Source organism: Doryrhamphus excisus, chromosome 17, assembly GCF_030265055.1.
Source record: "Doryrhamphus excisus isolate RoL2022-K1 chromosome 17, RoL_Dexc_1.0, whole genome shotgun sequence".
In the NCBI taxonomy this organism is placed as follows: Eukaryota; Metazoa; Chordata; class Actinopteri; order Syngnathiformes; family Syngnathidae; genus Doryrhamphus; species Doryrhamphus excisus.
In genome coordinates, this window is record NC_080482.1 from 7143194 (window position 1) to 7163429 (window position 20236).

General features: G+C 42.8%; 2 protein-coding genes across 4 annotated transcripts; both read right to left on the bottom strand.

Annotated features, from left to right (window-relative positions):
- Nucleotides 1–237: 237 nt before the first annotated feature.
- On the bottom strand, nt 238–9410 carry gnl1 (guanine nucleotide binding protein-like 1). Its single transcript, XM_058052862.1, has 12 exons — nt 9036–9410; nt 8252–8396; nt 7777–7913; nt 7509–7660; nt 7116–7187; nt 5999–6191; nt 5838–5936; nt 5569–5751; nt 5317–5495; nt 3133–3316; nt 2888–3028; nt 238–2738 (listed from the first exon to the last, which is right to left on the bottom strand). The coding sequence occupies exons 1-12, from the start codon at nt 9106–9108 to the stop codon at nt 2476–2478; spliced, it is 1821 nt and encodes a 606-aa protein (XP_057908845.1). The 5' UTR covers nt 9109–9410; the 3' UTR covers nt 238–2475.
- Nucleotides 9411–9805: 395 nt separating this feature from the next.
- On the bottom strand, nt 9806–20164 carry znf384b (zinc finger protein 384 b). Of its 3 annotated transcripts, XM_058052864.1 has the most exons (11): nt 19740–20150; nt 17914–17981; nt 17410–17647; nt 17056–17169; nt 15373–15500; nt 15197–15288; nt 14482–14706; nt 11536–11703; nt 11374–11452; nt 11023–11181; nt 9809–10866 (listed from the first exon to the last, which is right to left on the bottom strand). In XM_058052864.1, exons 2-11 carry the CDS (start codon nt 17974–17976, stop codon nt 10510–10512), a joined length of 1623 nt encoding a protein of 540 aa, XP_057908847.1. In that variant the 5' UTR covers nt 17977–17981; nt 19740–20150; the 3' UTR covers nt 9809–10509. The 3 variants fall into 3 exon arrangements, with proteins under 3 accessions (XP_057908846.1, XP_057908847.1, XP_057908848.1); XM_058052863.1 differs by having other exon boundaries at nt 9806–11181; nt 19740–20164; XM_058052865.1 differs by lacking the exon at nt 14482–14706 and having other exon boundaries at nt 19740–20146.
- Nucleotides 20165–20236: the final 72 nt, after the last annotated feature.

A 20236-nucleotide genomic window follows, 5' to 3' on the forward strand; every position in this document is an offset into this window, starting at 1 on the left:
AATTGTCCATAGGTATGAATATGAGTGTGAATGGTTGTTTGTCTATATGTGCCCTGTGATTGGCTGGCGACCAGTCCAGGGTGTACCCCGCCTCTTGCCCGAAGACAGCTGGGATAGGCTCCATCACCCCCTTGTGAGGATAAGCGCTATAAAATGAATGAATGAATTCCGCATGGTAAATATAACATATACGCTGTTCTATAATACCTGAAATTGGCCAATCAGAACAGTCCATTTGTCTTCATTTCTTCCAATCTACCTGTTACAAACAGCCATCTGCAATAGGCCAATAAAGCGGTTTTAACATGTGAGCCTCCTGCATCTGCTCCATTTTCCTAACAGTGAAGATTATCAGCGGTAATTAATGTGACAAAGCTCATCAAAGATTTCCTCACCGATTAAAAGGCTTTCTGGCGTCAACACAGAGAAGAGGGAAAAAGTTCACGACGTCATCTGTTATCGCTTTAATGACATGTGGGAGAGCGGTTGTTGTATCAGAGATGGTGTTAGCTGCGCCGAGGAGGTTGTTTGCTTTCCTGGCAGCATTATGCAATAAATGATTTCTGCACAACTTTTCAGGAAAACAGAGGGAAAAAAAAAAGCATCCGTAGTTACCGTAGTTACCACTTTGTATAGCAGTTAAGCAAAACAAGGATTACTTGATTGATTTCCAATGTGCAATTAGCCCAAAGCTTTTTAGGAGGATAACGCAAAAACAAATAACAAGATGGCTTAGAGGACTATTTTTTTTATTGCATAAAGCAGTCCAGTTGAGAGATGCTGGGAATGAAAGAAGGAATACTGCAGGTATTATGAACAAGCATCCAGCCTTCACACTTAGGAATGTCCTTTCAGTGTCATTAGTAAATATAAGGGACAGCTTTTAAGAATCCATAATGGCGTGCCTGCCTATTCCGGTTGTGTGCACTTAATGTAACAAGTCCACATTTTGGGGGAGAAAAAAAAACTGGAGTTTTGTTTTACTCTTTGCTGAAATGCTGGGCTTATACAAAACTAAGAAAATGTCTCCATTAATGCTGAATACTTCCTTGAAGTGCTTTGTTGGAACGAAAAAGCATTAGCGGATAAACGCAGGCAATGATTGTACAGCCAAATTCTTACTCGTTTCAAACATGTGAGGCTTCATTGAGAAACACTGGATCCTGTATCGTCCTGCCAACTGTGCAAAGCCACACCAAAAAGACCACAGCAACTCTCAGAAACACGATACTCTCCGTTTTGAGAGAATCAAACTGGTAATACTGGTTTTCTGCTTACCTGAGTATGAAATGTTGTTGTATCCTGCCATATACCAGCAGCAATAAAAAGTGCATCCAGTGAATGACAGCTTACAGACAAGGAACTTCTAATGTGTGCATTATTTGGCATGTCAGCTCATGAGGTCACGTGTCAGTATACAGAATGATAGATGGCCATTTGACTGCATTTCCATATTATTTGGAACCAGTAGAGTCGCTGTTGATGGGGTGTTGTCACATATATCAGCTTCAGTTCAAGTTGAATACTTTCATTCATTCATTTTCTACCGTTTTTTTCCTCACGAGTGTCGTGGGGGGGGGGGGGGGGGGTGCTGGAGCCTATCCCAGCTGTCTTCGGGCGAGAGGCGGGGTACACCCTGGACTGGTCGCCAGCCAATCACAGGGCACATATAGACAAACAACCATTCACACTCACATTCATACCTATGGACAATTTGGAGTCACCAATTAACCTAGCATGTTTTTGGAATGTGGGAGGAAACCAGAGTACCCGGAGAAAACCCACACATGCACGGGGAGAACATGCAAACTCCACACAGAGATGGCCGAGGGTGGAAGTTGAATAATTATGTACTCAAAAGAAGTTGCTGAAGCTGCATCATCAGCGCCTCTACTGGTGACAGTCAAGTACTGACCTTCATTTCGCATTCATTGCTGCAGCAATCAGTTGCACTGGATACACTTGATCATTGTAAAATGACCAACCCGACAGCAGACTGGTGTTTTTTTTTTTTTTGTACATTGTCTTGCAAAACAAACCCCCACCACTACTGAAAGCTTTGTGCATGAACGTGCAGAGCCGAGGCACAGCATGGAGTAGAAAAATAATGTTTTGCAAATATTGACTCAATTATGCATTTTTTTCCCCCCCACTTTTGTTATGATTTGTTTACCTCTGGTACAGGTATCTTTTGTTCGTTTTTGTTCAGTACCTTGTGCCATCTAGTGGCTGCTTATTGAACTGCAGGAGGTAAAAGCAATGGTGGTGTATGGTATCTGCAGGCATGCTAACTAGCTTTTTCCTGCAGAGTTTAGGCCAATACAAACTCACAATAGTAGCCTTAGCATAGGGAGAAGGACATGTTATTTTGGAAATGAGAAGGAATGCATATTCGGGGGAGGAAACAAAGAGGAGTGTAACGAGTCAATCCGGGAAGCATCGGGATACTTTTCCTCTCTGTTTATCCCTGTTCCGTCACTCACAGTCATTCTCCCGAAGGACATTAAACATGTTAACAGCTAGACTGGGCTTCGTATTTTCCTTTCGCCTTGCCTGTCCAAACCCCTCATCTTCGTCGCCGTCATCGTCGTCGTCCGCGTCCCGGTCTCTCTCTTCCTCGGGCTCAGTGCTGGACTCGCCGTCGTCTTCATCGTCCTTTTTTCCTGCGGCATCCTCCTCAGATGTCCTTCCCTGCAAGGCCAAGATCTCCGGGATGTCGGTGTGGTTTTCCCAGTGCTCTGCAAAGATTACAGAGTGAATTAGATAAATAAACATACAGTTTATTTTATTTAATATAGTTTTATAGTGGCCGGGTGCGTGGTCCGTTGGTACGGCAGCTCCAAATTTTCCAAATCATTGTTCAGTTTGAAAACAACAGAGCTTCTACCTTTCAGGCAGCTGTAGCCACGCGGTCTGAGGCAGAGGCAAAGTCGCCCGTCGGTGGCTAACCTCAGAAGGCTATTGGCTGCTCGGTAGACGTCGTTCCGAGCAGCTTTGGCTGTCTTATATCCTCTCCTCTCCGCCCAAGCTGGAGATCAACGTAGAAGATCGTCTCATACCAATATCATAATACTGTATAATGTAAACAAATGCAGTACACTATAGTAGTATGGCTACTGATGTAGGACTCACCCTCGCAAACATCCCAAGCGGTCCAGGGGGGCTCTTCGGGACTCTGGTCTCCTTGGGTGCCAAGGTCTTGTAAATTGGGATGTTTGAGCTTCAACACAGAGAGGAAGGGGGTCCTTTCACACAGATAACCGACAGAGCTGTAAGGCTCCTGCAGCTGGGACACCGGGTAGATGCCGGCCAGGATCTAGGAAAAGAAAACACAGTAGAAGAGGGACAGACGAAAAACAAAAGGCCATTTTAGAGTAGAAATGTTCAGATCAGGGTTTTATGGTACCGATACCGATCCAATCATCCATGAGTGCAATCGGCTGATACCGAATGTGTTAAATGTATTACTAGCCATATTACGGGTCAACAAAGTTTTTTTGTTGTGAGATACTTTTACATAATGAAAATCACAAATAGCCAAATAAAGCCAATATGCTTGTTTTACCAAAACATTACAAAATTCTGGTATACACAACTCACGTTTTGTATTTCACAATGCATTTATTTATGCACATGCTCACTCTACACCAGGGGTCAGCAACCCGCGGCTCCAGAGCCGCATGTGGCTCTTCAGCCTCTTTGTTGTGGCTCCCTTTGCAATGCTTGAATATTTTTTAACACCACAGTGGGGAAAAAGCATGTCTTTGTAATGAGTTTAAAAAAATCCAACTTTGTGTGAGTCCATGAATGCATCCTGACTGAGTTCTGACTGGTGATTGGATGAGTACAAGGATGAGCAGACAGGATGCTATTCAGTTCTCTCTCACAGGTAAACATTAAGGAAAATACTTTTCATACTTTCCCAAAGCTATTTGACAATTCTAAAAAATAAATTAGAGATCATATAAAACAGCGACATTGGAACTTCAGGTATCAGGTAAGTTTACAGTAATTTACACATATATTTATGTAAGTTTATATTTAATATAATAATAGCAAGAGTACTCCAACTTGTTTTTTTTCTTATCTGAACTACTTTGATAGCCCCAAATTCCCTCCAATTTTGTTTTAAACATACTATGTTTTGCGGCTCCAGGCTATTTTTCTTTAGTGAGCAAGGGGGTGAAATGGCTCTTTTCATAATAAAGGTTGCCGACCCCTGCTCTACACAGTCCAACCGAGCAGAGCGCGCTCATTGGACAGGCAAACTGGGAAAGTGCCGAGACTGACGTGCACCCATCACATGTGTGGTCAGAAGTGACGCAGACCCGCACACAACAAAGAAGTGCTACATAGTGCATGCTTTCAAATCTGTACTGAGGCGGTATTTTGCTCCCCACCCTTGCAAGTACAGTGGGTTGATCATGATCACATCACAAGCCTCAAACTCACCACAGCCTGCCAAGTGTTCGCACCCAAATGCCACACCAAGTTTTCTAAAGTGGCACATTTTTTTGAGGCATGTTTTGCAGGGTGCAAAACTTGTATCACTGTAGAGCCGAAAGACTCAAAACTAGTTTGAAAAACCTCAACGGCTTAATGTTTCCAAATTAAGAGAGAACAACTTGTACCTGTGGTGGTTAGTGCGCAGACCTCACAGCTAGGAGACCAGGGTTCAATTCCACCCTCGGCCATCTCTGTGTGGAGTTTGCATGTTCTCCCCGTGCATGCGTGGGTTTTCTCCGGGTACTTCCGGTTTCCTCCCACATTCCAAAAACATGCTAGGTTAATTGGCGACTCCAAATTGTCCATAGGTATGAATGTGAGTGTGAATGGTTGTTTGTCTATATGTGCCCTGTGATTGGCTGGCGACCATTCCAGGGTGTACCCCTCCTCCCGCCCGAAGACAGCTGGGATAGGCTCCAGCACCCCCCGCTACTCTGTGGTAGAAAATGAATGAATGAATAATTATATGCAGCTTGCAGCTAGGAATCCCGGGTTCAATTCCACCCACGGCCATCTCTGTGTGGAGTTTGCATGTTCTCCCCGTGCATGCGTGGGTTTTCTCCGGGTAATTCCGGTTTCCTCCCACATTCCAAAAACATGCTAGGTTAATTGGCAACTCCAAATTGTCCATAGGTATGAATGTGAGTGTGAATGGTTGTTTGTCTATATGTGCCCTGTGATTGGCTGGCGACCAGTCCAGGGTGTACCCCTCCTCCCGCCCGAAGACAGCTGGGATAGGCTCCAGCATCCCCGCGACCCTCGTGAGGAAAAAGCGGTCGAAAATGAATGAATGAATGAATGAACTTGTACCTGTAACTGTTTGTCGACACGGGAAGGAAAGACAAGTCCGGGGCAGTCGCAGAGTTTGACAGTCGGGGTGAGGTAGTAGGTCTGGAAGTATTTAGTGTGGCCTGGGGTCCGTGACACGCTCACCACCTTCCTCCCCACAAGGCTATTGATGACAGATGACTTGCCCACATTTGGAAAGCCTACAAAATAAAAATTTTATTGATGAACTTCAAGTGAAGAAGTATCCTCTAAACAAGTGCGTGTCACGCAGACCTATGCAACCCAGAGTGAGAACGCCATCCTTGTAGAGCTCCTGTGATGGGTTGCTCATCTCCATGGCGCTATCGCTTTGATGCTCCACCAGCACCGACTCTGCATCCTCGTCCGGCCCGTCCCCGTCCAGTTGCTCGGCAACGGCATTCGCCTGGATCTTCTGCTCCCAGCTGGACAGGTCGACTGCGTGCAGAGAAGTTAACGAAATGAGAGCATCATGCAGGCATGGCATGCTAATAGATGTTTAAACAAGACAGCGCTACGCTAACCTTTGCCTGCTGTGATATCTTGACATGCCTTAAGGATCTCTGTGGGTCCTCCAGCATGACTCCAGTCAGCCTTCCGCCTCATCCGCTTTTTCTGCAGCACTGTTTGGCCAACATACAGTACTGTAATTGTTCTTACTTACTAGCATCACTGCATGCTTTACCTGTGCTGTAAGACTGTCCGCGGTGAGAGGTGAAGCAGACAATGTGCAGCTGGGGGAACTGCGAGGTCATGTAGTGTTTCCATGATATCACCAGCGGGGGGGGACACAGGTCCACTTTGTTCAGCACCAGCACCACCTGCTTCTTCAGCTCACCTGTGATGCAGCGGTACACCTCAGGGGGGAACTGTAGCACCTGGGGGGGTGTACACATGTAGGAGACCAAGATTTAAATGAGAAGGGACACTTTGGCATACATTTACAATGAAGCTGTTCTCAAAGTTATGCTTTCACAAAAATGATAAAACCTGTTCTCATAACATTCATTCATTTTCTCCCGCTTTTTCCTCACAAGGGTCGCGGGGGTGCTGGAGCCTATCCCAGCTGTCATCGGGCGAGAGGCGGGGTACACCCTGGACTGGTCGCCAAACAATCACAGGGCACATATAGACAAACAACCATTCACACTCACATTCATACCTATGGACAATTTGGAGTCGCCAATTAACCTAGCATGTTTTTGGAATATGGGAGGAAACCGGAGTACCCGGAGAAAACCCACGCATGCACGGGGAGAACTTGCAAACTCCACACAGAGATGGCAGAGGGTGGAATTGAACCCTGGTCTCCTAGCTGTGAGGTCTGCGCGCTAATCACTCGACCGCCGTGCCGCCCGATCTTATAACAATATTTGCGCAGACCTCACAGCTAGGGGACCCGAGTTAAATCCCACCCTTGGCCATCTCTGTGTGGAGTTTGCATGTTCTCCCCGTGCATGCGTGGGTTTTCTCCGGGTACTCCGGTTTCCTCCCACATTCCAAAAACATGCTAGGTTAATTGGTGACTCCAAATTGTCCATAGGTATGAATGTGAGTGTGAATGGTTGTTTGTCTATATGTGCCCTGTGATTGGCTGGTGACCAGTCCAGTGTGTAACCCGCCCCTCGCCCGAAGACAGCTGGGATAGGCTCCAGCACCCCCGCGACCCTTGTGAGGATAAGCGGTAGAAAATGAATGAATGCCTATGGTGTACAAGTGACCTGGATTGTTCTTTTATGAATCCCTCGGCCTGAACCACTCGCCTGGTTTTGGTTTATTCATTCATTAAAAAAGGTACCTACCGGATGCCTGATGTCCACGATGAGGAGGACGATGTCGGACATCTCTAAGACTCGCCATAGCTGCCTCCATGTCTGAAAGAAAGACAACAAACAAGCGGGGAGAATGAGTAAGACTATAAACCACATCAGAATGAAGAACAACAACAACAACAGTGAGGAGCTGCTGTGGTGGAGTAACTTCTGCCATCTGCTGGCATCTTCTTGAACTACACCCTTCACAACAAACAGAATGAAGTCCTCTCGTCTAGTATATCCTACAATCTGTTACAGATTTGTGCAAAAGCCAGGACAATATGGCATAGATGTATGCGCTAGTAAACATGCAAAATATGCTACAGTGGACAGAATCATTCAAATGTGCCAGGAGATCTAACAAAAGCGCCAGTATTATACCTCCAGATTGTGCTCAAAGTGGCTGAGAGATCCAGGTGGGTTTTTCAGGTGCAGCTCATCCAGATACTGCCTGTACGATCTCTCCTCTTTCCTCAGCAAGTCCTCGCGGCTCATTTCGTAGTTCCAGGGCGGCCGGCGTGGGAAACCCAGGCCTGGAATAATCCATTCATGGTAAAGACAATGACTTATTAATCTCTACTGACTTTAGGTGGCAGTCATGTGATGAGTATTTATATAATAATAAAAAAAATAAAAAAAACAGCACAACCTCGCTCAGGAGGGTAGATGTCATTGATGCCGATCTCCAGTTCTTTGTCCGAGACGGGCTGCAGAATCTTCTCCCGGGCGATCTTCTTTCGTTTTTCCACATCCTCTTTACTCTCCTTTTCAAAGTGTAGACGGAATCTTGAGAGATGAAAGAGAAGGACTTAAGTTCACGTACTTTTCTTTTGTCTTCTTCAATAATGTTCCGACTGCAGGGGAAAAAAACTCTTAAGAAATATCAATCGGTATGGATTACTGTCCTCTGAAAATGAGTGAATGAACAGCATTTATTGGCTAAATGGCAGGAATATTGTGGTGGTAGTGTCATAGTTTTCCAACATAATAAGGAGCCTTAACACACCCCCCAGCCTTGCTAAGTCAGTTGAATTTACTGTATTTATAATGTACAAGTTTTTACTTCCACCCTTTATGCCATGATCTGTTATAATTAACAGCAGCTAATTACATCAGCAACTCACCTATTGGGATCATATCTCCCTTCCCTGCTGGTGGGCTGCTGGTTTATTCTCCTGACGTCTGTGGTTTCGCTGTCTGATGTGTCCGACTGGCGCTCTCCTCGCTCCACGCTGGCATTACGGCTACTTGGCCCGGACCCAGTGTCACCTAATGAGATGAGAATGGCAAAGATAACACAACAGGCCCTCAAATCATACTATTACTTCTCAACACATCTAATATTTCTGTTTTTTTTTCCATTTGGAATAAGCCTTAACAGCACCATTAAAGCAATAACATCAGCAACATTGCTAAAATCAAGAGAATTGTCAACGTTACCATAGCATAGGTCCGGCTACCTATGCTAACAGAGTTTAGTGTTTGTGTCTTGTTTTTTTTATTTGGAGCATTCCTGTGAACGTTATCGGCCACCGTAGGAATCTATAGTTTTTGGCACGCATTAAAAGGGAACTGTTTAGATAAGATATGTATTTAACATGCGTGTTTCAGCTAGTATGTTCTTTCAATTACTCTTTGTGATAGTGACTTTAAAGAGAGCTCTAGTGGGACTAAGGGTTATATGGTACAGTTCCCTACACTTAAATAAGGCTAACCGATTCCTTTGAGTTGTAATGATGTAACAACAATGACAGCAGACTACCGCAACAAGCGATATTCACGACAATGCTTAAATTCAACACACCCGAGTCAAAGCGTTAAAGTGTCACTGTAATAAGAACAACATCAAGCGGCATTATTTGAAACTTTAATTGGCTAACTGCTAATGCTAACAAGCTAACACCTTACCTCGTTTTCTCTCCCGTTTGACTTGCAGCTGCTTCTTCTTCTGCTTGTTGCTGAATGGCTTTTTCCTGGGCATACCTACAAAAATATATGTGTTCACAAAAATAATTTTGGTTGTTAGTGTCCTCTTCGTTAGTTGTATTTACTGAGGGGAAGTTTCTAGAGTCTGGCTACTTTTCTGTGACGCCATATTTACTGCAGACTGCGGAGAATGTCGGACGAAACCATTATGATGTTCGCAAATCGACCAAGCTCGAGTATTTGAATTTTAATCAAATATGATCACAAATGCGTTTCTTTCGATAAAGCTGGCACATCTGTATACGTATTTATAAACAACATGCGGCAAAAACGGTAAATATAACAAGAATGTACAACCCCCCGCACAGGAGTTTAATAGTGAAGTCCACTTTTGTAAACACCTCATAATGCTGCGTTCAAGTGCTGTGGGAATTAGTTTAACAGAAATGCCGATTGCTTGGTTTAGCGAAAGTTAGAAACGGGCATAACTGTGGCGTCAATTAAGCATCAATCACCTTTACCAACGACCGTTTGACGGATGTGAAGTTACACCACAAGCGTTCCATAAATAGCTGTACATTTTCAGAACATTCATTCCAAACAGAGCATTTTTGTTTGCTTTCTAGCTAAGTTCTAAACGCATACATAAAATATGGCGTCAATACAGCTTCAATCACACGATTGTTTGACGTATTCGCTCACAAGCCTTCTGTAAATCAGCGTACACTCTTCGAACATCAATCAATCAAACGTATAAACCAAATAATAAAAGTTGATTTAAAAAAATAGGGTTTCCAAAGTTTTATTATTATCAAAAACACATATCCACATGTGCAAGTGTGTCCGGTAAAGACGTCATTACAAATATTCTGAAAGTATTATAGCAAGACAAACTTACATACACCATAAGCAGAATGATAGGATTACAATGTAAGAATTGCAATTGGGTGTATATATATATGTGTATATATATATATATATAATGGGAGATATGCAACCTTTTTTAAACACACGTCACACTTTTACCAGCTGGCCGTAAGTATCTACATAATTATAGACTTGTTTTAATTTCCCGAAAAAAGGAAATAACCACATTGTCCCTTTTTTATAGCATTGTGTAAAGGTGATAACACCGATGTAAAAAGCATTACAAATACTTTCAGGAGCATAACATGGTTATGAGCCGTGGCTGTACTCGTGTGGAAGAGCAGAAGAAGGTGATAAACCAACAATAAAGAGAAGCCACTCTCGTTTTGTTTCTTTCCATTTTAAAAACCATCACTGTGATGGACCATTAATGTTCTTATTGCGGCCTTTCCACACAAACATTTTATCGGGCTCTTTGTCCTGTTTGCAAAAAAAAAAAAAAAAAAAGAAATATTCCAGGCACAGTTCCAAAAAGCTCTTATTTCATGTGAGTATTGCTTCTATCCGTTAACACACTGTCCTCCATCTTTTAAGAGTTGAGGTGCTCCACTTGGATGCTGGATGACGACACAGTCAGGCAGAGGTCCTTATGGGAAGAAAGGTCCGATACGGTGACTGGTTTGTACTGGATGTCACTGGCAGACACCGTCTTATACTGGTGTAGGTCAAACGGGCATGGGAGGGGTTCAGGTTGGGGGTAGCTGCCTTGGCTCTGTCCGCTTCCACCCACTCCGGGTCGGCCGGACCTGCCATCCGGGCCCTCCGCCTGGTTTTGAGCTCCAGGCTGCCCGCGAGACTGGTTTTGGTTCCGTTGTGCCTCTGGAGCGTCCGGTGCGCTCAGCTGCCCTTGGTTGTGTTTCTCCATGTGTTTCACAAGATACGTCTCCTGGGGTGAGGGGAGGACAGGTAGAGGGGAGACAGTGGACACATGACTACACGTAGTACACGGTGGTGTAAAGTAGCTGCCAGGAGTCTGATGCCAGTGAGGCCATTGGCAGTGATTCATGTAGGAATTCTCTTCAGAAATGGATATTGGTCTTACTGAGGTGTACGTGCGGTTGCACAGGCCGCAAGAGTAGATCCTGGCGTGCTTGACTGTGTGTTTGGACATGTGCACCTCCAGACTTGCTGCGTCTATGTATCCTTTATTGCAGTTGGAGCACTTGTAAGGTTTGTCTTTGTTGTGCTGACGTCGATGGGACTATGAGCAAAGTTGGAAAAACGTTGTAAAACGTCGTGTAAAAAGAAAACAATACAGTATCTCACTAAAGTGGGTACACCCTTTTTTAGGATACGACTAAAATATGAATAAAATTCATTTCTTAAAATGTGAGTGGTGTACTCAATTTTGAGAGACACTGTACATATTTCACTCGAGAACTTTTCCCCCCACCTGTAAATTTGAGAGCTGCGTGAAGGATTTCTCGCATCCAGGTTGTGTACACTTGTACGGACGATCTCCAGTATGAATCCTGATTAAAACCACAAACACCACTGGTCATCAGCGTGACCAGAATAAGACACAGCGAGACACCACCAGTGACGAGTATTTTACCTGTTGTGCTGCTGAAGGTGGCTAAGCTGCCTGAAACTCTTCTGGCAGTAAGAGCACGAATAAGGCTTCACTCCGGTGTGAATGCGGATATGCTGGGCCAGGTAGCTGGAGTTGGCGAATGACTTGGTACAATGTGGACACTTGTGAGGCTTTGACTCTGTGTGGTTGCTGAGAGAACATGGAAAAAAAAAAGACATTTTATGGGTCATATGGAGGGAATTTATTTTTTTCCCGTTTCAATGTCAACAATTAACAAGTACTGTATGAGTTACACTGTAATTAATGTAAATGCACCAATTCTCTATTACCGGTTGTCTACAAAACCAAACAACTGCTGCAGTTTCGAATTATCGCTGGGTCAAAAACAGTTTACATTAAGAGCTGTGGCTGTAGGCAACCTCCTGATGTATGTTATGAACTACATGAAATGGCAGTAGCTGTGTTTATCATGCCTTATCTTCCTTTGCATAATTAGTGTAAAATTCATGCATGTTACACTTATTTAGTGATATTTTTGCTCTTTACAGCTATTACAACATTGGTTCTGTTGCTGCTGTGTTGTCCAAGAGAGCTACGCTAATGCTATCTAAATCCATACTAGAGTTAAAAAAAATTGTTATAGTTTTTTGTTATGATAATATAATTGTTACATTGTTATAGACCTGACTTTTCAAATGTGGGGGAATAACAGCCTCTTCTTCCAAGTTGGCATACTGCCCTGTTTGCGTATTTGCTACATAAATACTCTGGCTATAATTACAGCAGTTACAGTAATGGTAAAGGAATACGTAATGTACACTTGGCAATGTTGGCTTTCTTGTTTAACAGCATCAGCAAGTATCTATATTTAAATATTTTTTTCATAATCTGTACTAAAAAAAAATTCTAATTAAAGCTTCTTCTTCATATTTAGAAAAGTAATTCAGCAGCTTATTACAACACAATAGAAGCAATGTCAACCACAAACAGAAAAAAAAAAAACAGCAAGCAGCAAAGTTAGTCAAACACAAAATTTGAGTTGGCGCCAAAATCAACTTTTGGCTACGACTGTACATACATACAAGGGGCGGGGTGGCAGTGTGCAGATCGTGCCTGCGACTCCCATGTGTGTACACAGCTTTAGAAAGCAGATGTAAAGAATGTGCATGCATGATTGGACTTGTGCAAACAGATCAAATCCAAACAGTTCTACGGATGCGGCACCCTGGAAGAATGAATGAGCGACGCTACAGCAGAGCAGGGGCAACACAATGTTGCTCCACACAGACAAAGGAGTTTATTATTGTGGGGGGAAAAATAGCATTAAACAACCAATGAAAGGGTTTTAAATGACAAACACATTTGGGTTTAAATGGTGACGTTTTCAAGAGGAAAGCACATGCAGGGAGGATGAGAGAGCATGCAGTCAGGAGAGAGACCAACACAAATAAAATAAATGTTGACAGTGCCATCTATTACAAGCTATTTTCAAAAGAGCAGTCCCACTAATGCATGAATTATGGGACCCATTCAGTGTGGAAGTGGTACATTTTTTAGTTTGTCCATCTTCCCCGCTAAGTTTAAAATCCCTTCTTATGTTTAAAATAAATAACTTGGATGCTAACAACAGGGTAATTGAAAAGTAACTCCCTGTTTTTAAGTACTTTATTTCAGAACTTCTTATAAGAAATGAACATGGGAAGAAAGTGCATTGTATGAAGTTTTATATATATATAACTAATATATACTTTTTTACTTACATACATTACACCATATGAATAAATTATAAATATTTTAAAATAAGGAGTTACCTTTCAATCACCAGTTGTTAGCTCAGTAGCTTAGCTTAAAGCGCAGCCTGTGCATTGGAGTTAACACAATGTGGTGTAAACAAAGTTACATCACAACGAGGATCGACGACATCTGCCGTTGATACAAAATACTACAAGGAAATTTTCCATTGCTAATGTGTGAGTTATGTCTTATTATCGCTTATCTCTTCTACCATATTGGATAATACAAATATAAAGGTGACTATAGGGCTGTTATTTCATGTCTGCAGGGCTCTAATAACGTTAAAAATGTTTTAGGAGGTCAGAAACGGGTTATTTATGCTCTAACTACAAAATATTGCATTTATCATTATTGAATCCTACTTTTTACTTATCGTGGTCAGGTCTGGAGCAAATTAACCACAATAAAGAAGGGGCAACTGTACTTGCACTTGGGAGTAGGGATGGGCATTTGGAGCATTTCCTGTTAAGCAAATGGGGAGAAATTGTTCCTTTTTTAAATATGGGCAAAACTACAAACAATTTATTGTTATTAAAATGTATATATTTTCCCATTAATTAATACTACATGGCAGGAATGACTACAGTGTTTAGGGTTAGGGCATCACATTAAATGCTATGTAAAAAAAAAAAAAAATTCAAGAGCCGTTATTATCGAACAACTGACCTTCCGGTTTCTGGACTACCCGCTCAAATGCTCAGTTGCAAATATGAACGAGATCCACTGCATACATTTAATATTTGCATTTGCAAGTTATAAAAGGGTTCATTACAAATGTGAAGGTATTTTTCTAGTAAAAAATATATAAATCAAATTTTCCTTATTCCAACTTTAGGTTTTAGTGGGATTTTTGTAATGTGTCACATCACAGGACTTCAAAATAAAAAAAAATAACACAGTAAAAGTACTTAAAACATCTTAATCCTATCCTGGACTCCCAAGAGTTTTTTTATTTTTATTTTTTAGAATTTTTAAAAATGAATTAACTGACTTATTAATATGCCCATCTCTACTTTGGAGCCATTTGCATCTAATGCAGGGAGGCGCTACACCATGCAACATCTAAATGGCATTGTGATATGCACAATATGCATTCCACTGCACTCTAGGAAGGGTGGGGTGGTGTGGGGTGGGGTGGGTGGTATACATGTAGGATTGGGGTAGCTGCAGTACCGTGTGTGCTGCTGTAAGTGACTGAGCTGCCTGAATGATTTCTGGCAGTAGGAGCAGGTGTAAGGCTTGGCCCCGCTGTGGATGCGGATGTGCTGGGCCAGGTAGCTGGAGTTGGCGAATGACTTGGCGCAGTGCGGACACTTGTGAGGTTTGGCCTCTGTGTGCGACTTGGAGTGGATCTGCATGTCAGACTTACTGAAGAAGGTCGCCGCGCACATCCGGCACCTACAGGCGGGAGAGACACAGAAATGGGAAGAGGGGGGTGGGGGGAGGCAGGGTGGTGGATAGCACAAGGAGGAAGTGGACGTATGTACGGAAGAGGGGATGCAAAGACAAAGGAAGCCAAATGACAACAACGAAGGAAAGAATATGAAGGCACAGAATAAAAGTTAATGAAGACAAGGGAGGTGGGAGGGGGGTAAAGATAAAATTTATGAAGTCAGGGAAAGATCAGTGAAAGCAGAAGAGGGGGAAGTCGATACTAAAATGCGCTACACTGAAAGGGCATGCCATGTAGAGGAAGCAGCAGTTTATGTGTGCAGCACAAATTGCGTTTTGATTTATTTGTGTTTCAAGAACGAGCTACAGAGGAGGCGCATCCTGGGCCCGACATGCAGTGAAGCTCTACTGAAGCGTCTAACTGAGGGTGCGCTTGCATTCCGCAAAAAATCAAGCATGAGGATGCCCTTTGTTTCATTCCGTTTTGACGTCATACCTGTATGTTTTGGTGCTATCTTTCAACCCAGGTTCCTCGTCCTCATTGGAGAGGTCATATGGGTCCCTGGTGTGATGCTGCAGAGATGCCACCTGCACATAGACAAAGTCGCATTGTTGACGTGACAGGATTGTCGTCGTCTTTTATTCCGGCTTTCAACACGCATGCCGTCTTACCTGGCCGCCGGGGTTTAGATGAGCCAGTATGACGGTTTCGTTTCCGCCCGCGCTCTTCTTCTTACGGCCTCGTTTGGAGGGTGTCGGCATCACCACTACGTGGGGCGCTCCGTCCGCTTCTTTTTTGTCTTGGGGATAGGATCGAAGAAGGCAGGTTGAGATAAACATAGTGTACCATAACTAGTCCTCCTTTTAAACATAGTGTACCATAACTAGTCCTCCTTTTAAACATAGTGTACCATAACTAGTCCTCCTTTTAAACATAGTGTACCATAACTAGTCCTCCTTTTCCACTGCACAGTACATCACGGCTTACCCACTTGCAAAACCGGCTACTATCCTTAGTTCTAGACATCTGTATTATACTCCATGCATTTAACCTGACAATATAATACTCAACACCGTCTACTTCGCTGCCCTCAGTCTCCTCTGGGATAAAAAAAATGTCTACTTGCCAAAAGCCACACGCCAAGAGGTAACAAAAATCAACCAAACAAATCACATATGTTAATAATATTTGTTTAACATGTTATAATATCTATGGTCAAGAGGTTAGCGCGCAGATCTCACAGCTAGGAGACCCGAGTTCAATTCCACCCTCGGCCATCTCTGTGTGGAGTTTGCATGTTCTCCCCGTGCATAGGCGGGTTTTCTCCGGGTACTCTGATTTCCTCCCACATTCCAAAAACATGCTAGGTTAATTACGCGACTCCAAATTGTCCACAGGTATGAATGTGAGTGTGAATGGTTGTTTGTCTATATGTGCCCTGTGATTGGCTGGCGACCAGTCCAGGGTGTACCTCGCTTCTCACCCGAAGACAGCTGGGATAGGCTCCAGCACTCCGTGCGACCCTCGTGAGAAAAAAGCGGTAGAAAATGAATGAATGAATGTTATAATATCTATGGTCTAGTGGTTAGCGCGCAGACCTCAAAGCTAGGAAGCCCGAGTTCAATTCCACCATCAGCCATCTCTATGTGGAGTTTGCATGTTCTCCCCGTGCATGCGTGGGTTTTCTCCGGGTACTCCGGTTTCCTCCCACATTCCAAAAACATGCTAGGTTAATTACGCGACTCCAAATTGTCCATAGGTATGAATGTGAGTGTGAATGGTTGTTTGTCTATATGTGCCCTGTGTCTGTCAGTCTGTCAACAGCAACTCACTCCCCACTTTGTGTCCTGAACAGAGTTCTGGTCGGATTTCGGTGAGGCAAATGTGCGTAACAATAGACAGGCGGGAGCACAAAGTGATACGACAGCAGAGAAAATAACACCAAGTGATTAATGAGGTCTGATTTTTTTTCTAATAGGCATTTTTGTGATGCAAATATATTATATTTTTGAACACAAATTAATTCCAGAAGCCAAACTCTTTACTTAACTTTTTCAGCACCAAAATCCGACCAGAACTAGGCTCCGGACACAAAGAAATATACATTACACATTTTAACTATATTTCGGGGATGAGTTTGTTGACATATATGTGTTACCACACGCACAGGCTACGCAATTTTTGAGAAATTAATTGGCTGCGGTCAGCACGTAGAGTTTGATTGGCTGGCGACCAGTCCAGGGTGTACCCCGCCTCTCACCCGAAGACAACTGGGATAGGCTCCAGCACCCCCCGCGACCCTTGTGAGGATAAGCAGTAGAAAATGAATGTTCTAATATGTTTGTGTGCTTTACCTGGAGAATGAACAGCAGAGACGATCATGGTGGTCGTGGGATGCGCTGACACAAATGACTGCGAAGACGTGGGGGAGACTAAAGTTCCCTGTGGAGTGGTGATGACTAGACCCGCTGCACACCACACACACACACAAAAAAAAAGAAGATGAACTGCTTTCACATGAGGCAGTTTAATTTAATGTTAAGAGGTAGGATATTGCTTTTTATTTGGTGTTGTTCTAGAAGCTGTAATGCCAATCAGTCTCTACCTAATGGAGTGTGTGTCTTTTCACGGTACCAATGACAGCTCCTATATAATCCAGCTCCAATTAATTGTGGAAAACAACAACGGAGAAAGAGAACAAGACCTACCTGCTGTCATAATGCCAGTGGAGGGGACAGGCAGCACTGTTATGTTCTGGCTGCTGTGTGGCGGGTGGAGATGTGCGGCAGCAGCAGCAGCAGCAGGATGGCCACCTCCATCTGTCTTGGCCCCAGGAGTCGGGATGGTGAGTAGAGCGGTTTGGTAGTGGGACGCCGAGGACGGAGGAAAGGATGCATTCTTTTCCTGCTGCTCTTTCACTTTGTTTAGGAACACGGCGTTCTCAATCTGCAAGCATGTCTGCGTTTACATCACTGATGCTTCTTGTGTGATTGTGCAGTTTAATATTCTGGTCACTAAATAATAAAGAATGTAATAAAACGTTAATTTTTTACATTTCGGGTGAACTGTGTTTCACTTTGGAGGTTCCGCTGCATTTTAACAGGCCTTTTTGAATTTGTGTATGAATGAGTTGAACTGGTAAATGTACACAAATATACCCATGTACAACATACAAATGTACACAAAATCAAGTAAACAAATATCTGCCATACCTGTCCTGGCACAGTAGGGATGGGAGACCAGAAATAGGATGAGTTAAAATGAGAATCCTCCATTATTCCTATAAATAAAACATGACATACCATCAAGGCATGTAAACACAACATGACACAGTCCTAAATAGATAAATAAATTTGGATGTTTCTATCCTGCTGCTTTGTGCAGCACAAAATAGTCATTAACCCTTGCAAGGTCTTTAAACACGCACTTTTGAATCTAGCAACAAGATACATATATACACGTATCACATTATTATACAGGGCTGCACGGTGGGTTGAGTGGTTAGCGCCGTGGGTGAGTGGGTTTTCACCGGGTACTCCGGTTTCCTCCCACATTCCAAAAACATGCTAGGTTAAGTGGCGACTCCAAATTGTCCATAGGTATGAATGTGAGTGTGAATGGTTGTTTGTCTATATGTGCCCTGTGATTGGCTGACTATTGTTCACACATCAGTGTTTGTGAGCACTGCCGAGATAAGGCATATCAAGATGCTGATGAGACAACATGATTATCGCACAGGTGTGCCTCAGGCTGGTCACAGTAAAAGGCCACTCCAAAATGTATTGTGGGAAGGTCCGTCCGTGGGTGTCAGTATCTGGTATGACTGCCCTTTTCCATCTGCTGTGCAACATATTTTTGCATAAAGCTGATCAGGTTGTTGATTGAGGCATTTTTGTGATGCAAATATATTATACTTTTGAACACAAATTGATTCGAGAAGCCAAACTCTTTACTAACTTTCAGCACCAAAACTAGGCTCCGGACACAAAGAAATATACATTACACGTTTTAACTACATTTTGGGGATGAGTTTGTTGACATATATGTGTTACCACACGCATTGGCTCTGCATTTTTTGAGAAATTTGTTGGCCGCGGCCATTAAGTAGAGGAAATAGGGCCGTCAGAGGGGTTGCAAGTGTGTCTTATTTATGGAGCAAGTGATTCACATGCCGCTCACCAAATCGATGACAAACACACAAAAAAAAAAACCGCACACTTCCATGTCAGTAACAAATTAACCTTGCAGAAACAATTTTGCTGCATGCTTTGAATGGGAAACCTTAGCGCCAAATATAAAAATTAAAAAATTGACAGCTAGTAGAAGAAATTTAAAACTGTAACATAAAAGGTGTTAGCATGTTCGGATAAATGCAGGATCAAAAATGGAATTTAGGGCATTTTTCTCTCACAAACATGTTGGTTTTTGTGGAGTGTTGCTATTTTCGTCTACTTTACGAGCAACCCAGATGACAATTATAAAGTGTTTTGACCTATATTCACTCAAGACAGCTTGAAAATGAAAACTGGAATCTAATCAAGGGTTAATATTCAAGGAGGTAGAACATGAAAGTCCACCATTGACACATTATTATTACATTTTGTATCATATAAATGTGATAAGACACAGACACATTTGTGTTGTCTATTTATTACATAATAGTAAACCGACTGTTGAAGTGCTAGCTATACAAGGAACCTATATGCAAAATAATGAAAAGCGATAGCAGATTAGATAAAATATCGGTTATAATTAGTCCAAAAGCCATTTGTTTTGTAAGGTTAGCTAATCAGGCCCGACGTGCTGATTAGCATAGTTAGCAAGCAACACTAAACCTGTGCGTATGTGTGTGTGTTCGATGGTGTCCGGGTGCTAGCCATAAATAAAAAGCAAAAAAAAAAAGAAAAAAAAGGTACGAAGGGGTGAAAAAAACAAGAGAAGGTCCACACACACTTCCGGTAGCACAGTGAGTGAGGCGCCTGCAGAGTCATGCAAATGTAGCAACAAATAGCACACACTTGGGTGAAGAAAAGCTTACCGGTTACCGTCCACTCCTCCGTCTTCCTCCCGCGTAACGCCGATTGTTGTCCACTATTTGTACACAATGGATATAATGTGTCGATAATTCCCACAAAACCGATGGAACTTCGTTTCCCTCTTTTTTTTTTTTTTTTTTTTAGTTTTTTTTTTCTCCGATGAAGCGACTGCCTAGACTGGGCTTTACTTCCTCCGGATGAGGTCGTCAGACAAAAGGAGTGCAACGTCGTGACATCACTTCCGGTAACAAAATGGCACCTCTTTTTAAACAAGAGATGCTTAAAAGTCTCATTTTTTACTCAGTTATCCTGGATTTTTGTGACCTTTAGGAATTTATAACATGACCTGTAATTGAATCTTTATCATTTTTATCTTCTCGGTTATATCGCATAATTACGTGAAGTGTTGCATTCATGTACTGTGGTTCTTCAAGAATTATTGTATATTATAAAGGCATTCCAATGAATCTACTTTTTCCATCTGTGTTTTTTTTTCTTA

Coding starts and splice junctions, on each gene's coding strand:
- gnl1 (XM_058052862.1), bottom strand. CDS start 9,108: ATGCCCAGGAAAAAGCCATTCAGCAACAAGCAGAAGAAGAAGCAGCTG. Junction 7,914..8,251: donor GGGAGATATGATCCCAATAG/GTGAGTTGCTGA, acceptor TCATCTCTCAAG/ATTCCGTCTACACTTTGAAA. Junction 5,496..5,568: donor TCTCACTCTGGGTTGCATAG/GTCTGCGTGACA, acceptor TTTATTTTGTAG/GCTTTCCAAATGTGGGCAAG.
- znf384b (XM_058052863.1), bottom strand. CDS start 17,976: ATGGAGGATTCTCATTTTAACTCATCCTATTTCTGGTCTCCCATCCCT. Junction 14,707..15,196: donor GATAGCACCAAAACATACAG/GTATGACGTCAA, acceptor TCCCGCCTGTAG/GTGCCGGATGTGCGCGGCGA. Junction 11,704..14,481: donor CACTTACAGCAGCACACACG/GTACTGCAGCTA, acceptor ATGTTCTCTCAG/CAACCACACAGAGTCAAAGC.